The 17,552-nt window shown below is 33.2% G+C and overlaps 1 protein-coding gene across 2 annotated transcripts; it reads left to right on the top strand.

Moving 5' to 3' along the window:
- The first annotated feature begins 510 nt into the window (after positions 1-510).
- On the top strand, positions 511-17,390 carry LOC144840725 (von Willebrand factor A domain-containing protein 3A-like). Of its 2 annotated transcripts, XM_078696706.1 has the most exons (33): positions 511-627; positions 1,054-1,272; positions 1,625-1,820; positions 2,293-2,417; positions 2,606-2,689; positions 3,151-3,205; positions 3,325-3,426; positions 4,120-4,226; positions 4,459-4,584; positions 4,802-4,910; positions 5,550-5,615; positions 6,015-6,146; positions 6,368-6,506; positions 6,730-6,833; positions 7,099-7,274; positions 7,500-7,619; positions 7,745-7,819; positions 7,963-8,057; positions 8,388-8,704; positions 9,009-9,062; positions 9,261-9,371; positions 9,569-9,653; positions 9,903-10,025; positions 10,125-10,222; positions 10,410-10,562; positions 10,928-11,074; positions 11,433-11,539; positions 11,836-11,980; positions 12,287-12,438; positions 13,776-13,902; positions 14,822-14,957; positions 15,716-15,748; positions 16,669-17,390. In XM_078696706.1, the coding sequence occupies exons 1-33, from the start codon at positions 608-610 to the stop codon at positions 16,725-16,727; spliced, it is 3,897 nt and encodes a 1,298-aa protein (XP_078552832.1). In that variant the 5' UTR covers positions 511-607; the 3' UTR covers positions 16,728-17,390. The 2 variants fall into 2 exon arrangements, with proteins under 2 accessions (XP_078552832.1, XP_078552833.1); XM_078696707.1 differs by lacking the exon at positions 15,716-15,748 and having other exon boundaries at positions 16,669-17,389.
- The last annotated feature ends 162 nt before the right edge of the window (positions 17,391-17,552 follow it).

Raw genomic sequence — 17,552 nt, 5'->3', positions numbered from 1 at the left:
TAAATATTCTAAGTCTTCTTACTTACTCCCTCTGCTTCATAGTGGATTCTCCTTCTATTCTAGTGGAACTCCTATTTACAAGTGATGGGTCGCAGGAAAGTGACCCTTAAAAATAGACCTGCTCTTACAACACAAATGACGTTAGGCCTATATAATATTTATTTAAAGGGGCATCTCAAAACGATCAATTTTATTGAACACATTATTAGGCCTATCGTTACAAACAAACCGAAAATCAAATTGTTTTATAAATTATTACATTTTACGATATCGGAACATAGAGATATAGGCAGGTTTATGTATGGAATAACGACTAAAAAATTGTTAACTTACACCGCATTGGTTAAATACATTCAAGTGCAGTATTGTAGTATAACAACAATATTGTATTTATTTAATTAATAATTTAGTTTTTAGTACGTCAACGTCGTTTACTACGAAGTGTTTACAACACGACGTTTACATTATAAATTGGGCTTCGATACGCATGACTAAATCGCGTAACCAAAACAACAATTTATTGGTGGTTGATTGATTAAAATGATAATATCTTTTTGAATTAATAATTATGTTTTTACAAATAAAGTAACTTTTCAAATATATCTCAATGGATCAACGAGGATTTAGGTTTGTATTTATTTATGTCTCATTATAGAATTTGATGTAATTGTTTCTTAAAACACAATCTAGGCTAGCCTAGCTAGCTAGGCCTAGCCTAGCTAGAGCGTACGCAGCAGGAGGCGGGTCAGGCTTTTATTTATTAGTAGGCGTACTCAACTCAACTAGCTGTGGTCCGTGACCTAGGCCTATATATATATATATTAGAGGCCTAGGATAGGCTATCTATAATTTTTATTCCTGTTTGTCATTTGATTAATTACAGCAGTACAGACAGTAGCCGAATAAAAGTTATGTGTAACTTGTAAGCGGTATATAAATAACTGACTGAGCGTATCCTACTACTACTAGCCTAGAAGATTTCTTGCATTTTTGTGTTCCTTTTTATTTTATGATAATTTGTGCAATATTCATACTCATCTTTTTTTACTACAGACCAAGTAGTGCACGACCTCAGTACCGCAATGCATACTCAAACTATGGAAATCATGATGATAAAGAAGAAGAAAATGAATTAATTCGACGTCTTGCGTTATTGGGGGATAGGGAATATGGAGTTGAAGAAGAAGAAGAAGAGGTGGTGGAGGAGGAAGAAGATGGAGAGAATGAGCAAAGAGAAAGTTCTGACAATAATTCTAAAACCAATGGAAGCAGGTAGGATAGATTAGTAAACGAGATAGTCATAATTATTAACAGTATAAAATAATATTTTTATTGTTTGTCATTTAAAGACAAGTACTGTACTTAAGAAGCGCAGACAATTTTCACTAAACATGTAAATCCATATATATGATAATGCATATAATAGCATAATTATTACACAAGATACTGAAGTTTGTTGAAGAGGAAATATATAGTTGTAAAGAATTTACTGTACCCCAGCTTAGAATGGATTTGAACCCAAAACACCAATATTATATCTTACCACAAAATTATTAAAATCTATAACACTGCACTCCAACTATGTTATACTGGTAATCTAATTGTTTATTGTTATATCTTACAGAGTATTCCTAACTCAATCAAAAGACGAACTGTCAAGTCGTCGAAAACCTCTCCAGAGAAACCCCCAACTGGCACGAATACGAACACGAAAACTTGACCGTGAATCCAGGCCAGGCTGGTCAGATGTGTCCACACGGGATGTAGCCCCTACACCAGACATGTATGTCACAGATGTGAATCAAACTCATGATGCAATAGTAAGTCAACATAGATTTTGGATCAGATTATACTATAATGGTGAAATACAGTTTACTGAGCTACATTATGGTTGTTATTTAACTGGTTGTAGATTACACAATGTATTGGGAATGAGAATAGGTGAAGAAAAAACAGGATCAAGTTTGTATTCATTGATTGTATCATGATACACGGCATAAGTTTATGGGTTAATTCAGGCTTAGCAACTTACCCGGATAAGTTGTATCTGCCAATAATTTGTCCATGAAGCCAACTTAGCTAGTAAATTAATCTGAACCCACATTTCCTAGTATTCTCAACACACCAAATTCAAAAACAAGTATTTACATTTGTTGCTATGCAAACAATTCACTGGACTGTGGTTGTTTGAAGAAAAGTAAGTAACCAGTAACCAATACTTGAAGCTGTGTTTTTAAAAAAATCAAAATTATTGATCTTGATTTACCTTACCATGGATTATTTTGTTAACAGAGAGCAAGAGACATGCGTGCTGCATTTAACGAAGGACAGAGTTCTGCTGATTGGCTAAATACTCACAGTGTGGACACTTTTAAGTTAACTCTCAAAGACTTACTTGCTAAAGGAGTTATAAGAAAGTAAGTTTATATGTTCACTAACTTGTTTGTTTGTAGAGATTCTCACACAGAAAAGACTGTGATTCTCTCCAATTGATCTTTGACAATTGACCGCTTGACCAATGTCCACTGTTCTTTTTTAGGCTTCTTTCTAGTTTAATATTTTATGGATTATCTAAATTTTAATTTTTAATGATTCATTTTTCTAGTCCTACCAATACTGTTGTATCTAAAGGGCAACACCTTCAGTTTGAAGCCAGTCTTGTGAATGAGTTTGAGTACAAGTTATATGAGTAAGTTCAACAGCTAAATAATAGCGAAAGCAATGTGTTGAATTACACTATTTGTTTAGTTAATTAATTTGCATACACATATAGTAGTGCTGCCAGGTATTTGTTATATCATACTTAGCATACCTGGATAAACTACTAAAGGAGAACATTTTTATTTTATTCAATTTATGCCTCGCAATTTTTCAATTTTTATATCTTTGTATATTTATTGTTTACTTATATGTTCAAGTGCAGTATATGGAGAGCCATCTCGATAGTGCTTTGCACTCATGGCAATCCTCAGGGTGCTGCACCGCTGTCTTGTTGTCATGTACTTTTGTGCCTGAAAATTGAATAAAATAAAAAAAAATAAAATAAAATAACAAAACTGAAAAAGTAACAACAACTTTGAACACCCCTCCAAGACAAATAGTACTGTAAATAAACGTTTTGATACTTATGAGATTCTGTTTGCTTTTCAGAGCTATAGAAATGTATCATAATCGAATAAAATGGCTTCTACAAGGCAGCAGAAAGGTAAATATATTAAACTAAATTAAATGTCCTGTCTGATACCTAATTTTAAAACTTTCAGATCCGATATTGATTATTTATTTATATTTGTTTTTAATTGATAAATGCCTGTATTGCCACAGGTATTTGGTATGGTAAAAGGAAACAAAGTAGCAGTAATGGTTGACACCTCTGATGCTAATTGTGGATTTGGACGATTGGACCATTTCCGACGATGTTTAACTGTGAGTGTCTTATTAAAAATTATTTCCATTTCAACAGATTGCTGGTAATTAGCCAGTCTAATGCTGACCTCGGTAGACCACCCTTACCATTGAACCTTAGGGTATGATCAGATCCATATCCATATAATGTCATATTATAATTAGCGTCATAACAGCTAACTGTTCAGATTTGCTTAACTAACGCTTTCGTTAGTGTCACCGATTTGGGCGAACACATGGTATGCATGAGTAAATTTGATTGGTTAGAGGTCAAAATCATTGATGCGTTCACAAATCTTGCACCTTGTGCTGTCGTAATAATAGGTGGCTTCTTTTCCTTGTTCAGACCTATGGAGTTGTACAATACAAAAGCATAACTCCATAAGTCTGAACAGGCCCTTAGTTAATGTGGAAGGAAGGTCTGACCAAACTTAAGTATCTTGGTGGCCCATCTCAGTGGTAGAGCCAGAATTTTTAAATAGTGATAAAATGAAGTGCTGAAAATCTCACATGGATCCACATTAAGTGGGGTGATGCAGAGGCCTGAGACCCCTGGTTTAGGGACCCTAAGTGACCCTCCAACGTTTTGGTGCCTGTTTTTTCTCATGGGCACTGCTCAGGTTTAGCCAGTGAGCGCTCAAAGCCACTGTCCGCATTATTATTTTCCAACATCAATGAGATCCCATATGAATACATTTTTCTTATTGTTTACAGGAACTAATAGACGATCAGCTTCACTCAAAGGAGATGCTTTACTTTCAGACATTTGCAACAAATGTCACATCATCATGGGATTCTCCCAGGTTTACTAACATCAGAGTGTAAGTCTACAATGATTTCAATTGCCATATATTTTAGCAGGGTTTTTGTTAAGAATCATCTGCATAAAAATGGGGGTGACCAATTGGAGCACACAATTTAAGGAAGCATCTAGACCCGAAAAATAAATGAGACCAAAACCGAAATAGTAGCAAAGAAGTCTCGGTCTTAACAAATCCACTGATTTGAGTAAGTTTTAAGTTTACAATTCTCAATTGTTGTCACTGTCTTTAGGTTGAATGAAGCAAGAGGTTGGGTGAACAGCTTAGTTGGAGGTGGAGGGTGTAACCTCATGTTGGCTCTCAAGGCCATAGCAAGAGTACCTGATGTTGATTCAGTTGTACTTGTCTTAGGAAGCTGGTATGTAATCTTCTATTCATTGTATCTCTGGTTTTGTAAAGTCATAAATATAGAACCACATAGAAGGAAAACCTTTGACCCAATAAAATTCTCCATAAAAGAAGTTTGGAAGAGTAGGAATGAGTTCTACTATGATGTCATCGTTGTTGGCTAAAGCCTTTACAAAAGATTAGTTACCAAAGTTTTGTAAAGATTTGGTTTTATTTTTGTATTTTAGTCCAGACCAAAACTCAGAGGTAATGATAGACTATGTACAACAGCTGCTAGTGGGTAAAAACGTCTCTATCAACACAGTGGCTTATGATTGCAACAACCACCTCACAAATGTAAGAAATCACTATTATTGATATTATTGATATTATTATTGATATTAAATGTTATTGGGATTGGCTATGGTTGAGTTGGTAATCCTAGAGTACATTCTGGGTCGAACATCTTGTTGCACTCCAAATGTCTAATGCTCTGTCTACACTATCAAACTAGTTTGGCAAAACAAGTGATATTCCCAAATATGGTAGTGATATGATCAATTCAATTTTTTTTTCACATGTAGTTTGATAGTGTAGACAAAACTTAATGTGTCTCTTTCGATGAGACAACCCATAAAGGGGATGTTTACATTCACTTTTAAGATTATAATTTTTGTTTATGTTATCTATATTTATTTTGCATTAATTAATTAAAATATTTAAAACATTTTTACATACCAAGAAAATAAGTTAGTAAAAAGAAAATTTTTAATATTTTATCAACTTAAAATTACGTCATGTTTTATATATCATTTTTGACAATTAAATATCAGTGAATATTAATGATTTTTAGTTGTCAAAGTAATTTATTATTCATAAAGATTGTTAAATAGTGTATAAAAATAGTAAATAATATGAATGTATGAAATTCTAAAAAACAAACCTTTCTTTTAAAGTGACAACAGTTTAATAATTAATTATTCTCTTCACACATAGATGACATTGAGGCGTCTTGCGGAGGTCACAGGAGGTCGTTACCATGTGTACGCTTCAAGTTCAGTTGTAAGTTAACAGCAAATGTGGTATCTTAATTTTAGAATTCTATTAATAAATTCTATGGGTGTTGTGAATATGTGTTTTTTTAAAGCTTGGAACAGTTCATCCAATTTCAATACCGTTGGTTACCACTAGAAAAAGAGAACAGCATATAGCTAGCACCAAATAGTGATTCTAATTAACCAAAGAATTAATTAATCTAAGAAACCTGCTCCTAAAAACCTGGTTCTAAAATTGATAATGGTATATAATGTATAATGGTTTCAGGATTAAAAGACAGTGACTTATTTAAAGCCATTAACATCTTTAAATTTGAAGTCTAGCAGTACAGAGGTATTGCTTAAGAGAAAAATATGTCAATGAACTTCCAAAATCATGTGTTAATTATTATATTTATTTTATTAGGAACAAATTTACACTGGGACAGACATTACATTGCTTCTTAGAGAGATCAAAGTAGCCCAGGATGTAATCAACAAGATACAGGAGATGAGACAAGGCATGGTGGGAGATGCTCTCGTTAGCATCCTTAATGAGGTACAGTAAATAAAGAAATTATTGTAATTTTTAATCTCCATCAAAATAAAAGATGAATGATGTAAAAGGAAACAAATTGCACTTATTCAGCAGGTTCCTAATAATTTATTATTTTATCTTTATGAATTTGTTATAAACTTGATTTAATTTTTGCTGACATAAATACTTTTATATTTGTATTTTTTAAGTACAGTACATATCTATATATGCTTTCTTTTTAGATTTCATTAGAAGTACAAAAGCTGCCTCAGTCACGATTTCTCCCAAGACCTCCAAACCACACTGGAGCTCTGACGATTCAAGAACAACCATTCCATCCCAAAAGCTCAGAAGACTGGCTTAAACAAAATGGCTTAAAGGGTAGACTAACTAATCCCATTTTGTTTTAGTTGTTTAGCTCTGTTACATACAATTGACAGTTTAAGGCAATTGCCCTACATATACTACCATTTAGTAAGAAGAAATTAAAAGTATATTATTTACTTTGGTGCTTTGGAAATTTTCAAAATCAAATTGTTTATATTGGGTGTTGTTGGTTTTTGTTTATACTGTACAATGATTACATCTCTGATTGGTCTTACAGCTAAGAAGCTAAGCTTATACCAAATTATGGCACCAAATGCATTTGCTCCTATCGAAGAATTCATTCCAGTAATAAGAAAGTCAGTCAGGTCAACTTTACATGAGGTAAGACTGTTTGAAGTAACAAATTAATTCTATTACCTGGACTTACCTTGGTAAATTCCTTGAAGAACACTCTTTAAAGCTCTGTCTACACTATCAAACTTTATGTGATAAAAAAAATGTGATGTGCCCATATATGGACATGATGATGTCATATCATTACCATATCTGGGCATATCACTACCATATTTGGGCACATCACACTTTTTTGTCAAACTAGTTTGATAGTGTAGAAGAAGCCATCAAAATGTGCCACTTTTTCTCACAGAAAGCAATGACACAGTTTGAATGGCACGATGGCTCCATCAGGAATGTGCATGTGGATCCTGCTCAACTGTTTGATTATCAGAAACAGCTTGGAGCCATTGTCAAACTATATGAAAAGAGAGTTGATTGGCTATCCAGAGACAGTAGACGTTTATTTGGAACCATTACTGAGAAAAGGTACGGATTTAACAGGGATTATACCGCTACCAAATATATAAGTACTTTTCTTAGAAACTTTGATGATAATTTATATACTGTGATGTAGTCAGGGAAATACTGTAAATAAGGCAGCTGGTTCATCCTAATCTGAGGTTATAATACTGATTGCTCAGTATATTAAGAACCAAAAAACACACACAGCCGCTAAGATTAGCTTTACTTAAGTTATTTCTTTTTCTGCAGAATTGTGATGATGGTAGATTTATCAGCCCCCAACATCAATTACTTGGTACACATTCAACATTCATTAAGAATTCTTTTGGAACAACAGCTCTCTAACAAACAGTCTTTTAACATCATTGGGTATGTATTAAACAGTATTATTCGATATGTATTAATGTATTATTAATAGATTTATAAGAGTATTGACATACTTTGTTAAAGAGCTTTTAAAAAATTGTAAACTTATTAATTCTATTGTTGTTCAGATTTGGAAGTGAAGCCCACTGCTGGAAGCCATGTCTACAAGAACCTACAGACAAGAACCTTCAAAGTGCATGGAAGTAAGTCATCAGAAATAATTAAAAATTGGTAATGTATGTTGAGGATGAATAGAAAAAATAACAGTAGATTTATAAGGTGGAAAAACACTGACGTACTATAGATAAAAATGGCAAATGGGTTTATGTTATTGTATTGTATTCAGATGGATTCTCGGTCTTGAATGTGGCGGTAGTAGAAATTTCATGGCAGCCCTTCGTCTTGCGATGGAAACGGAAGAAGATCACAAGAAAATGGCAGGTAAGAAATTGAATTGTGAAGTGAAGCATATCAGCAAGCGTTCACCACCTCTTCATTCATCAACTTTTTTGAACGGCTGTAAGCATTGAGCAATTTAGATAATTAGTATAAACAAAATGGCCACTATTTTCGTACACAGGACGTATTGAGTTAGTTTTGGTGTCAAATTGTTCACAATGTGTATGTTTATATTAGCTCTAATAGAACATTTTTTTGTAAAATTGACATTACATTTATTAGAATCATGATAACCATCAATGATGTCATCATCATCATCATCATTAGATCAACATCAAAGTATAACAAATGTTTTATCCACCCCTCTTCTAGTTGTTGAAGGTATCTACCTGTTTACAAGTGGTATACCAGACCAGCTTCCAGATGTCATCTGCTCTTACGTTGAAGAAGCTTCAGTTGGCCAAGTCACAAAGATCCATACCATCCTCTTCAACGTTGATGACTACGATGCTAACGGCGCCATCCCAGGACGCTACGCCAACATCACGCAGACGGCAGAGTGTCTCCGGAATCTTGCACATGTTAGTGGTGGTCGCTTTCATTGGTTCCGAGAGACTGGAATTATTGAGAGTGATGATATCAAAGCTATTTTAGCCGAGATGGATAGAGCAGTGAATTATTCCCAGAAAGTGAGTACATCTTCTGTAATTCTGTCATCTTTTTTGTATTTTTTTGTGCATATTAATATCTAATAGTTTATATTTCATAATAATTAGTAATCCATAATGATATAATATGATTAGTTTTAATACTCTTTTTGGTGGTGCAAATTGTAGTATCTATTTCATTCATTTATTATTGTTTTTACTAATTTTTCATTTATCTAAATGGAAATAAAGTAAATTGTATTGTATTGTAATACAATATAGTTTTTTAATATGTATAAATTCCATGTGTTTTACGATAAATTTGTATTTTGATAATTTGTTTCAGTGTGCAATGTTATTAGATACAGTAAAGAAGAGGATGCCAAGGACGAAACAAAATGTATGATTCATTTCATTTTTTTAATACACACAACATAAAGCTCTGTCTCCACTACCACCAATATGGTAGTGATATGACATCATCGTGTCCATATATGGGCACATCACATTTTTTTATCACATAAAGTTTGATAGTGTAGACACAGCTTAACACTATGTTCACAAATTTGTTTACTGGAGTTGTTTCGTTTATCCACAGGGAGATTCAAGCAGCGGAAATGAATCAAAGATGTTACCGAAGAGACCTACTTCAGGCAAGAAGGCTTTACCAGCAGCCCCTAGGCATACTGAACTCAGTCGGGCTAGAATGGCAAGTACATTTTATACAGTAATAATAACACTATGCATTAAATATGTATGCAAGGAATATGCCCATGGATTTTAACAGAAATGAACAATTTAAATATAAATGGAAAAGTTATTTTATGAATAGAGTTTGAGTTTGCCTACATATTTGTGAGTATAATTGTACTTGAGCTTGAAATTATTTGTTGTCTTTTCATTTAGGGTCAAGATAGCCAAGAACATGAAGAGACTGTCAAAGCTATTGGATGGCGTCCTATCAGTGCCAACAAAAATCTTATTCCAACAGGTAATGTTAGTTTAAGTTTTCAATTGTTAGAATTTGATTTCAAAGTGTCAAAGTGTATGTGACAAAAAAGTGTAATGTGCCCAAATATGGTAGCGATATTCCAAAATATGGTAGTGATATGACATCATCATGTCCATATGGGCACATCACATTTTTTTGTCACATAAAGTTTGATAGTGTAGACAGAGACTTAGGAAATACTATAATCATTGACCTGTGACTTTAACGTAATAACATATCTAATTTCAGCTCCACAACCTCCTGTTATGTCGAAGAAATCAACAAAAGAAACAACTCCAAAGAAAACCACTACATCTGTGAAAAATAAAAGAAATAAGGAAGTATTCTACACAGAATTTAGAAATGAAGTTGGTGAGTAATGCAATCTGAGTAATAATTTGGGATTCTGTGTTTATCTATCTATATTTATTCAACTGTCTTTATTAAAATATAAAAATTGAATTTATTCAGGTGTTCTTCTCAATCCTGAACAAAAGAAGAAAAGGAAATTCAAACCCATAAACCATCCTATTATACCAGATAAAGAAGAACAAATCACAACCAAGTCTGTAAGTTTAATGATAGCTTGTATTTTTTACTAATATGATAATTATTAAATAAATCTTATTAAATATAATTAAATAACAAAATTCCATTGACTTTGTGAGTCCTCTACCCTCATGGGTTTTTATGTCATTATCTCAATAAATGATTATTATCTCAATGAATGCATACTTTTATTTGTACTTATTTCAGTGGTTGAAGAAATATGGGCTGTCTAAACTGCGTTTGGATTTGAATAAGCTTGTTACTGGGCCGGATTGCGGCCACACCCAGAAGCATATTAGTACTCTCCGGAAGAACGTGTCTGCAAAATACTGTACCATATTTCCAAGTGTTAATATTAAGGTGCATAATCTTTCCAATGTTTTTACTTTTTTAACTATTATTGTTATAGCTAAACTTAAACGTCTTGTGTATTTATATTGGGTTAGTCTAGGTTCTAGAGTTTTGACCTAATATTAGTAAAAAGATTAATATTCTGGCACATATGGCATTTCATACGTATACTGCTTGAGCTAGTTTTCAGACAAAAATCGAAAAGCCAACTGATGAACTAACATAAAAAATATCTACAGACTTGGCAAGTCTAATATTGGGTATACCCGGTTATATAAAAAATTCACTATCTGTGAACATGTGATGGTCAACCTTAAATTTTCTATAGCCATATACTTAAAGCATTACCATGATTGTTAAACTTTTGTATTCAGGGTACTGTGAAACATCTCCAATTAAGGGCACATGAATTAAAAGATTATGAAGATCAGGTGGCGGTTGTACTACGCAGGTACGTTATGCGTATGCAATGGTTGCTAGGCAGCAGCAGGAGGGTATTTGGATCTGTTATCGAAAAAAAGGTAAGAAAAAAATAGAAATTATACCCCATAGATAAAAGCTTTTTTTTTTTTGGAGTGTATATGGTTAGATAAAATGTTCGATTGAGTGAGTACAGTAGGAGATACATAGACAAGATTTAGTGGCGTAACGGCTATGAGCGCTCACTGGCTAAACCCAGGGGCCCCGGAGCTTATGGGGGCCCCTGATCAATGCCCAGAGGAAAAAAGACATATGTCGGAAAGGGCTAGAAACTCTGCGTTACGCCACTGACAAGATTGTGTATATATTTCTCTCATTTTCTGTTTTCTACTGGTTTATATGATACTTTGTTCTATATTACAATGTTTTCTATTGCTGTCTTTATTTGTTTTTTTAAAGGTTGTGATACTTGTTGACACATCTGGGTCCATGGTGTACCACATGGATGAGCTTAAAAGAGAGCTGATTGCTTTGATATGGGAACAACTCAAGAAAGAAAATATAAGGTATGCCCAATATACCATCTTTATTCAGTTATGGTTGCCATTGGCTTAAATCTCATAAGAACAGTTTTGTAAGGCCTACTTCTGCACACAACACAGTTACATACCACCAGTTTAACTGCATTCTCTCACACTCTTTAATCGAACTTGCTCAAGAAAGAAATTAAAAGTATTATGCCCACTTTTATCTAATGTTGCATTCTTTTTGGGTGCATGCTAATGTTGCTAATGACTTATCCCATACCATGGCCTACTTTAGCACACAACGCAGTTACCACCAGTCTTCTTTTTTTAATTAGTTTCAACATCATCCGTTTCTCTGCTGATGTGGAACCATGGCGTCCGCGAGTAGTTGAACCAACCAATGAGAATTGCCATGATGCTGTTCGATGGCTATCCACATTTGTAGCAGGCGGTAATACTTGTACGTTGGAAGCACTATCGGTAAGTAATTGTACCAATAGGTCTTGAGTGGATTGCAATAATAAAGACCTAAGATCTTACCTTAGAGCCTTTATTGTAAACTATCCTATAATCTTTTCTATAAAACAGAAAGTCAGTGTATATTTAAACACGATAGATCTCTTAAATGATGAAACAAATTCTCGATAGGCTTCCCATTGAATTTTGGTATTGAATACGAATGCTACTCTCTTGGACTTTCAACTATTAAGAATTTGATCGATTTAATTCTAAGTTTATATATAATGTTCAATAAAAAAGTGAACAATTTCATATATTTTTTTATAGTACGCCTTTGAGGATCCTCATATGACTGCGGTGTACTTGTTGACTGATGGCAAACCAGACTGTAGCACATCACGTGTGCTACAGTCAGTAGCAAGCTTGAATACGGAGCGTCAAGTGAAAATAAATTCAATCTCTTTCAATTGTGAAGATGAGTAAGTTATATTCAGTGGTGTGTGGCTATGAGCGCTCACTGGCTAAACCCTGAGCTTATGGGCCCCTGAGCAGTGCCCACAGGAAAATACACGCATTAAAATATGTCGAAAAAGGCTAAAAACACAGAGGTCTCCAGCGTTGGAGGGCCACTTAGGGTTCCTAAACCAGGGGCCTCAGGGATCTATGTTAGGCCACTGGTTATATTATAATAATACTGCCTTTTCTAACCATAGTAGAATATCTTTTGTCACTTCCTTCTTTTGTCCTTCAGGTCACTCTTAATTCCTCTACACAAACACACTTGTCCTGAACCTAAAATTTGATTCTCTCTATGGAATAAAATAGGCACAGATTAGAAATAAATCCAGAGTTTTTTCAGTGTTTTTTAAAGTAGCCTCTAAGCTTAGGATTTTTCTCGAGGTCAAAAACATTGTGACTACCTAAACTTATTAAGAAAGCATTAGTTAGATTATCATACTGTAATATGCAAGTTATCTTTACCTGCAGAATCTGCGCTGAAATAACTAAGTCAGGATTATTTTTCAGAATGGTATTTTGTTAGCTTTAGAATGTTACTTATATTTTAGATACATGCACTGGTTTTGATGTCACTAAATAACATAAATAAGCTAAAGAAAAATTATCTTTAACCGCAGATAACTTGACTTATGTTGTTAAAATAGCATAAACATACTGTTATGAAGTTCAATATTTTCTTTTAATCCTTTCTAATCAACGAGATTATCTTGAAATCCCATCAACAGTACATTCTGATTTATCTTAATCTTGTTGCTTGTCATCATTCGTCTTTTGACGGTCACATGACGAGAAGCGAATCCATTAACAGTGTTCTTATTTAATTCTCGTTGATGTTTTTGGCCAATTCGTTCTAATCCTCTGTGATAGCTTAATCTTCAAACAGCATAGTTAACATTAAGGTGTATTGCCCCTTTTAAAATTAGTGTAGAAAAAAACCATACTCATTAATTCTGCTGCATTTAAAAACTCCATTTACTTGTTTTGTTAGTTGTCATCATTATTGAGAAGACCGTCATAGACTGGTTTACTATAGAATAGTAAACAAAGTTTTTCTTTTCAGAAAAAACAAATGTATTGTACTAGTACTTCCATCTGTAAGCTATCACAAATTACTGAAGATGCAAAACATTCTTTATCATAGATTGTTTTACTTTATAAAAACAAATCTGTCTATGTTATAACTTTGATTTTTATAGTTAGTATCAATATATCTTATTATTAGCAGAGTAGTAGTCAAAAACAGTGTACAAAAATATGTAATGTGTTCTATTATTAAAGATTCAAATTTTTATTTCAGTACGGCAAATGTATTTCTTAAGCAATTAGCTGCTATGTCTAGGGGGCGCTATCACCGATGCTACGGACAGATGGATGGTGATATGTTTACCCACAAGCTTCTATCGGAAGGCTTTCAAGATGCCCAGGTAATAGCAAGTGGGAATATTAGGTTGAAGAAGATTCTGTTATTGTAAAATTCCTCTCACTAAATCAAACCTTTTTGACTATCAGGGGATGGAATGAGATTCTGATCTATTCCATTAATTTTTTCATGCAACAACATTTTATGTACTAGCCTCTTTGTCTCTCTGTAAATGAGACCCCCCAAGGTATTTCTATCTTCGTTTTTCTCTCTTTCGTGTAAGCAACCCACTTTTATTTCATTCAAACTTCATCATTACATGTAAAGTCAGTATCTTAAAAAGGATATCTATAAAGTTTTTTTATATGGACAGCACATTAAGGCTGTAGCATAAAATGCACATTATTATTTTATCCTTATTTTCTGTGTTAAGGTCAGAGAAATGAGGACAGGTTAAAAAAACAACTATGCTGCTTATCATAATGTGAATTGATATTAATATTACAATCATTTTATATCAACTTGTTTAACATGTTCAGTATGTGCTCTTAATTAATTCGTCACTTGAGGATGGTACAACAATAATTAATTAAAAGTGCTCTATGCATTATTAGTAATACATTAACACACAGTTGGTTTTCATTTTACATAATAAGTAAGTGTTTTTGAAATAACACTAGCAATACATGTGCATTATTTAGAATATTAGCACTTTTAACCTGATTGTTCAAGTATTTGAAATAATTGCTATGAAGGTTAAACATTCTTGAAGTCATTAGATGTTGTTTTTCTCTTGTGGCATACTACCACTTTTATTCAATCATCAATTCATATACAGATATTGCAACATCAACACATTTATTAATACTTCATAACATTTGTACAAAAAAAGAAATATTTTATAAGAATACAAAATTGGTAATAAGTAGAAATGAAAAGGTACTACTATCAATGTTTTATTACAGTAGTATTCTATTTTATAGTTTCCTCAGTTACCATGCTTTGAAGGGGATGACCTACGACTTCTTGGAGCAGAGATTAATCTGGCACGTCAGTTTTTGTCACAATCCAGAACATTCCGAGATCTCTTTGCCACTACACCAAGCCCTCATGAGAACGGTAAGAACTGATATCATTGTCTTATGAAATGAAACAGATTGCGGCATTCAGGGTATTGGGTATGCGATCATTGTGAGGCACATGAGGTATGTCATCATTATGAGGCTCTCGAGGGATGCGATCATTGTGAGGTGCGTGGGGTATGCCATCATTGTGAGGGGCGCAGGGTATCTGATCATTGTTAGGCGCGTGGGGTATGTCATCATTATGAGGCTCTCAGGGGATGCGATCATTGTGAGGTGCGTGGGGTATGCCATAATTGTGAGGGGCGCAGGGTATCTGATCATTGTTATGCGTGTGGGGTATGTCATCATTGTGAGGCTCGCAGGGTATGCGATCATTGTGACGTGCGGGATGTATGCCATCATTGTGAGGGGCGCAGGGTATCTGATCATTGTTAGGCGCGTGGGGTATGTCATCAATTTGAGGCTCGCTGGGTATGCGATCATTGTGAGGTGCGCGATGTATGCCATCATTGTGTCAAAACAGGTACAGTAGCATCAAACCATGCTTGCCTTCTATTCACTTTTCTATATAAACAAAATCAAATAAAAATGTATTCAAAGAGAACTTTTTTCAAATCAATATCGTCCAAAGCTTTTGTGTGAAAGCACAATTTAAGTTTCCCCAAACTCCTTCCCTTTAAACTTTCATGACAACTAATCTTTGGCTGGCAACAAAGAATACTATTCTAAAGTATTATTTTTAACTTACTTACTTATGAATGATTTACATGTTTGTTTTCATAATGCTATCAGAAACAAGTGAAGTTGACAAAACCGATTTCAAAGGTGACTTGATTTTTCTTCAAACCCCGTTGGGCATAGTTTGACTATCGCTTTAGCAACTAACCTAGAATAGAGCTTAAATTATTAAGATTTATGAGAATTGAGAATTATTATGTACGCATTTAAAACATCTAAACTACGTAATGTTGGTCTTTTTATCTGATGCTATATATCATACTGGAAAGTGTTGATCCTTTACTCCATGATATTAGTAATGTAAACTCTTTACATATTCCTTTGTAATATATCATTGTTAGTGTCAAGATTATTATTGCATATTTTATGTGTTTCTTGTGTATCTGTTTCTACTGCTAAAGGTGAATTTCTTTTTGAAACGAGAAATCTGTTATTAATTAACGTAAATGATGAAAGATTCACTGCTGGTGCTTATGTGATGGTGGAGCCTTTTATTTTTTTGTCTTATGTGGGTTCATCCCACTTTTATTTCCATCATATACATTTTCATATAAATACTGTATATTAATTTATACACATTTGTTCTAACATTGTATTTTTGTTATCATGTGTTTTTATATACATGATTTTTGTTGTAATCTTTTCTTTATTCATTATCATTATTCACCATCATTTTCTCTTATAATTTATACACATCATCTTTTAATGTATTTCTTTTTTTTTTCTCTTTTATGTTAACTCATAACATAATTTTTCAACATTTCTTATTTTTAAAAACATATTTTGCATTCGTTAACATACATACTTTTTTTTTTTTTTAAACACATGTTATTCTATTATATATATACCTATACCTTTTATTTTACTTTCATCATTTAATTCTCTTTTTCTTTTATTTTTTGTGATGCCGCTTGTACTCTTGCAATTGACATGTTGTGTGTGAAAAGGATATTGTTTGGTTTTGCAGTATTGAATTTGAAGTTGATAATAATTTTATTAAATTACAGGTAAAAAACTGGAATCATCTTCGAGTAAATTACAACCTGTCAGCAGTGCCAGCAGTTGAGATCCTGCATACAGTTAGTCTAAAACCTATAAATCACTCAATAACACCATTTCTAAATATCTTATTTTAAATTGTATTCAATTATACTATTATTAGAAAATGGTCAGAGTATGTTGTGAAAAAAAACCAAACATGTTGACATGAAACACAAGATTTATTAGATGTTAACTGTTTGTCTTAGTGAGTGCAATAGTTGAGTCAAAGTTGAGCCATTTAAACAGATGAACACATGTCTGTAGATTTGAGATTTTGATGTGGCCTAGAGGCAGTGTCAAGCGTAACATGTTAGTTTGATAAAGATAAGCTTAATCGTTTTATTATACATTATTAAAAATAATCATGCAATGTTTAAATAATTTTTAAAGTTTTCTTAAAATAGTAAGGCTAAATTAAATTTATTTGATATTTAAAAAAAATCATGATAAGCTTTGTACACTTGTTTTGATTTAAAGTGTAGATATTTTCTCTATTATTAAACTGAGGTATACAGTAATTTATCACCTCATCATTGACAGGAAATGTATGTTGGATCATTTCTTCTTAGGAATATAATTATGTCTTGAACTTCTTTCTTGTTAAAACTTCAAATAAAAGTATTGTCAAAAAAATTATTACAGGAACATTGTAGGGTAGGCCTAGTCATTGTTCATGAATTCTGTCTTTATAATACATCATATATTACAGCATAAATGTTGTCCCGTTGTTTAATATTTGTGCAATGATACATGGCAGACAGGTGGTAAATTTGTTTATTACCCATAATCCACCATCTCACCACAGCTAGCTCGCGCCATTTTGCAAAATATGAAAATGCGCATGCTCAGC

Source organism: Antedon bifida, chromosome 4 (assembly GCF_963402885.1).
Source record: "Antedon bifida chromosome 4, ecAntBifi1.1, whole genome shotgun sequence".
Taxonomy (NCBI): Eukaryota; Metazoa; Echinodermata; class Crinoidea; order Comatulida; family Antedonidae; genus Antedon; species Antedon bifida.
The sequence above is the reverse complement of the archived record's forward strand: the minus strand, read 5'-3'. Positions and strand labels throughout refer to the sequence as shown.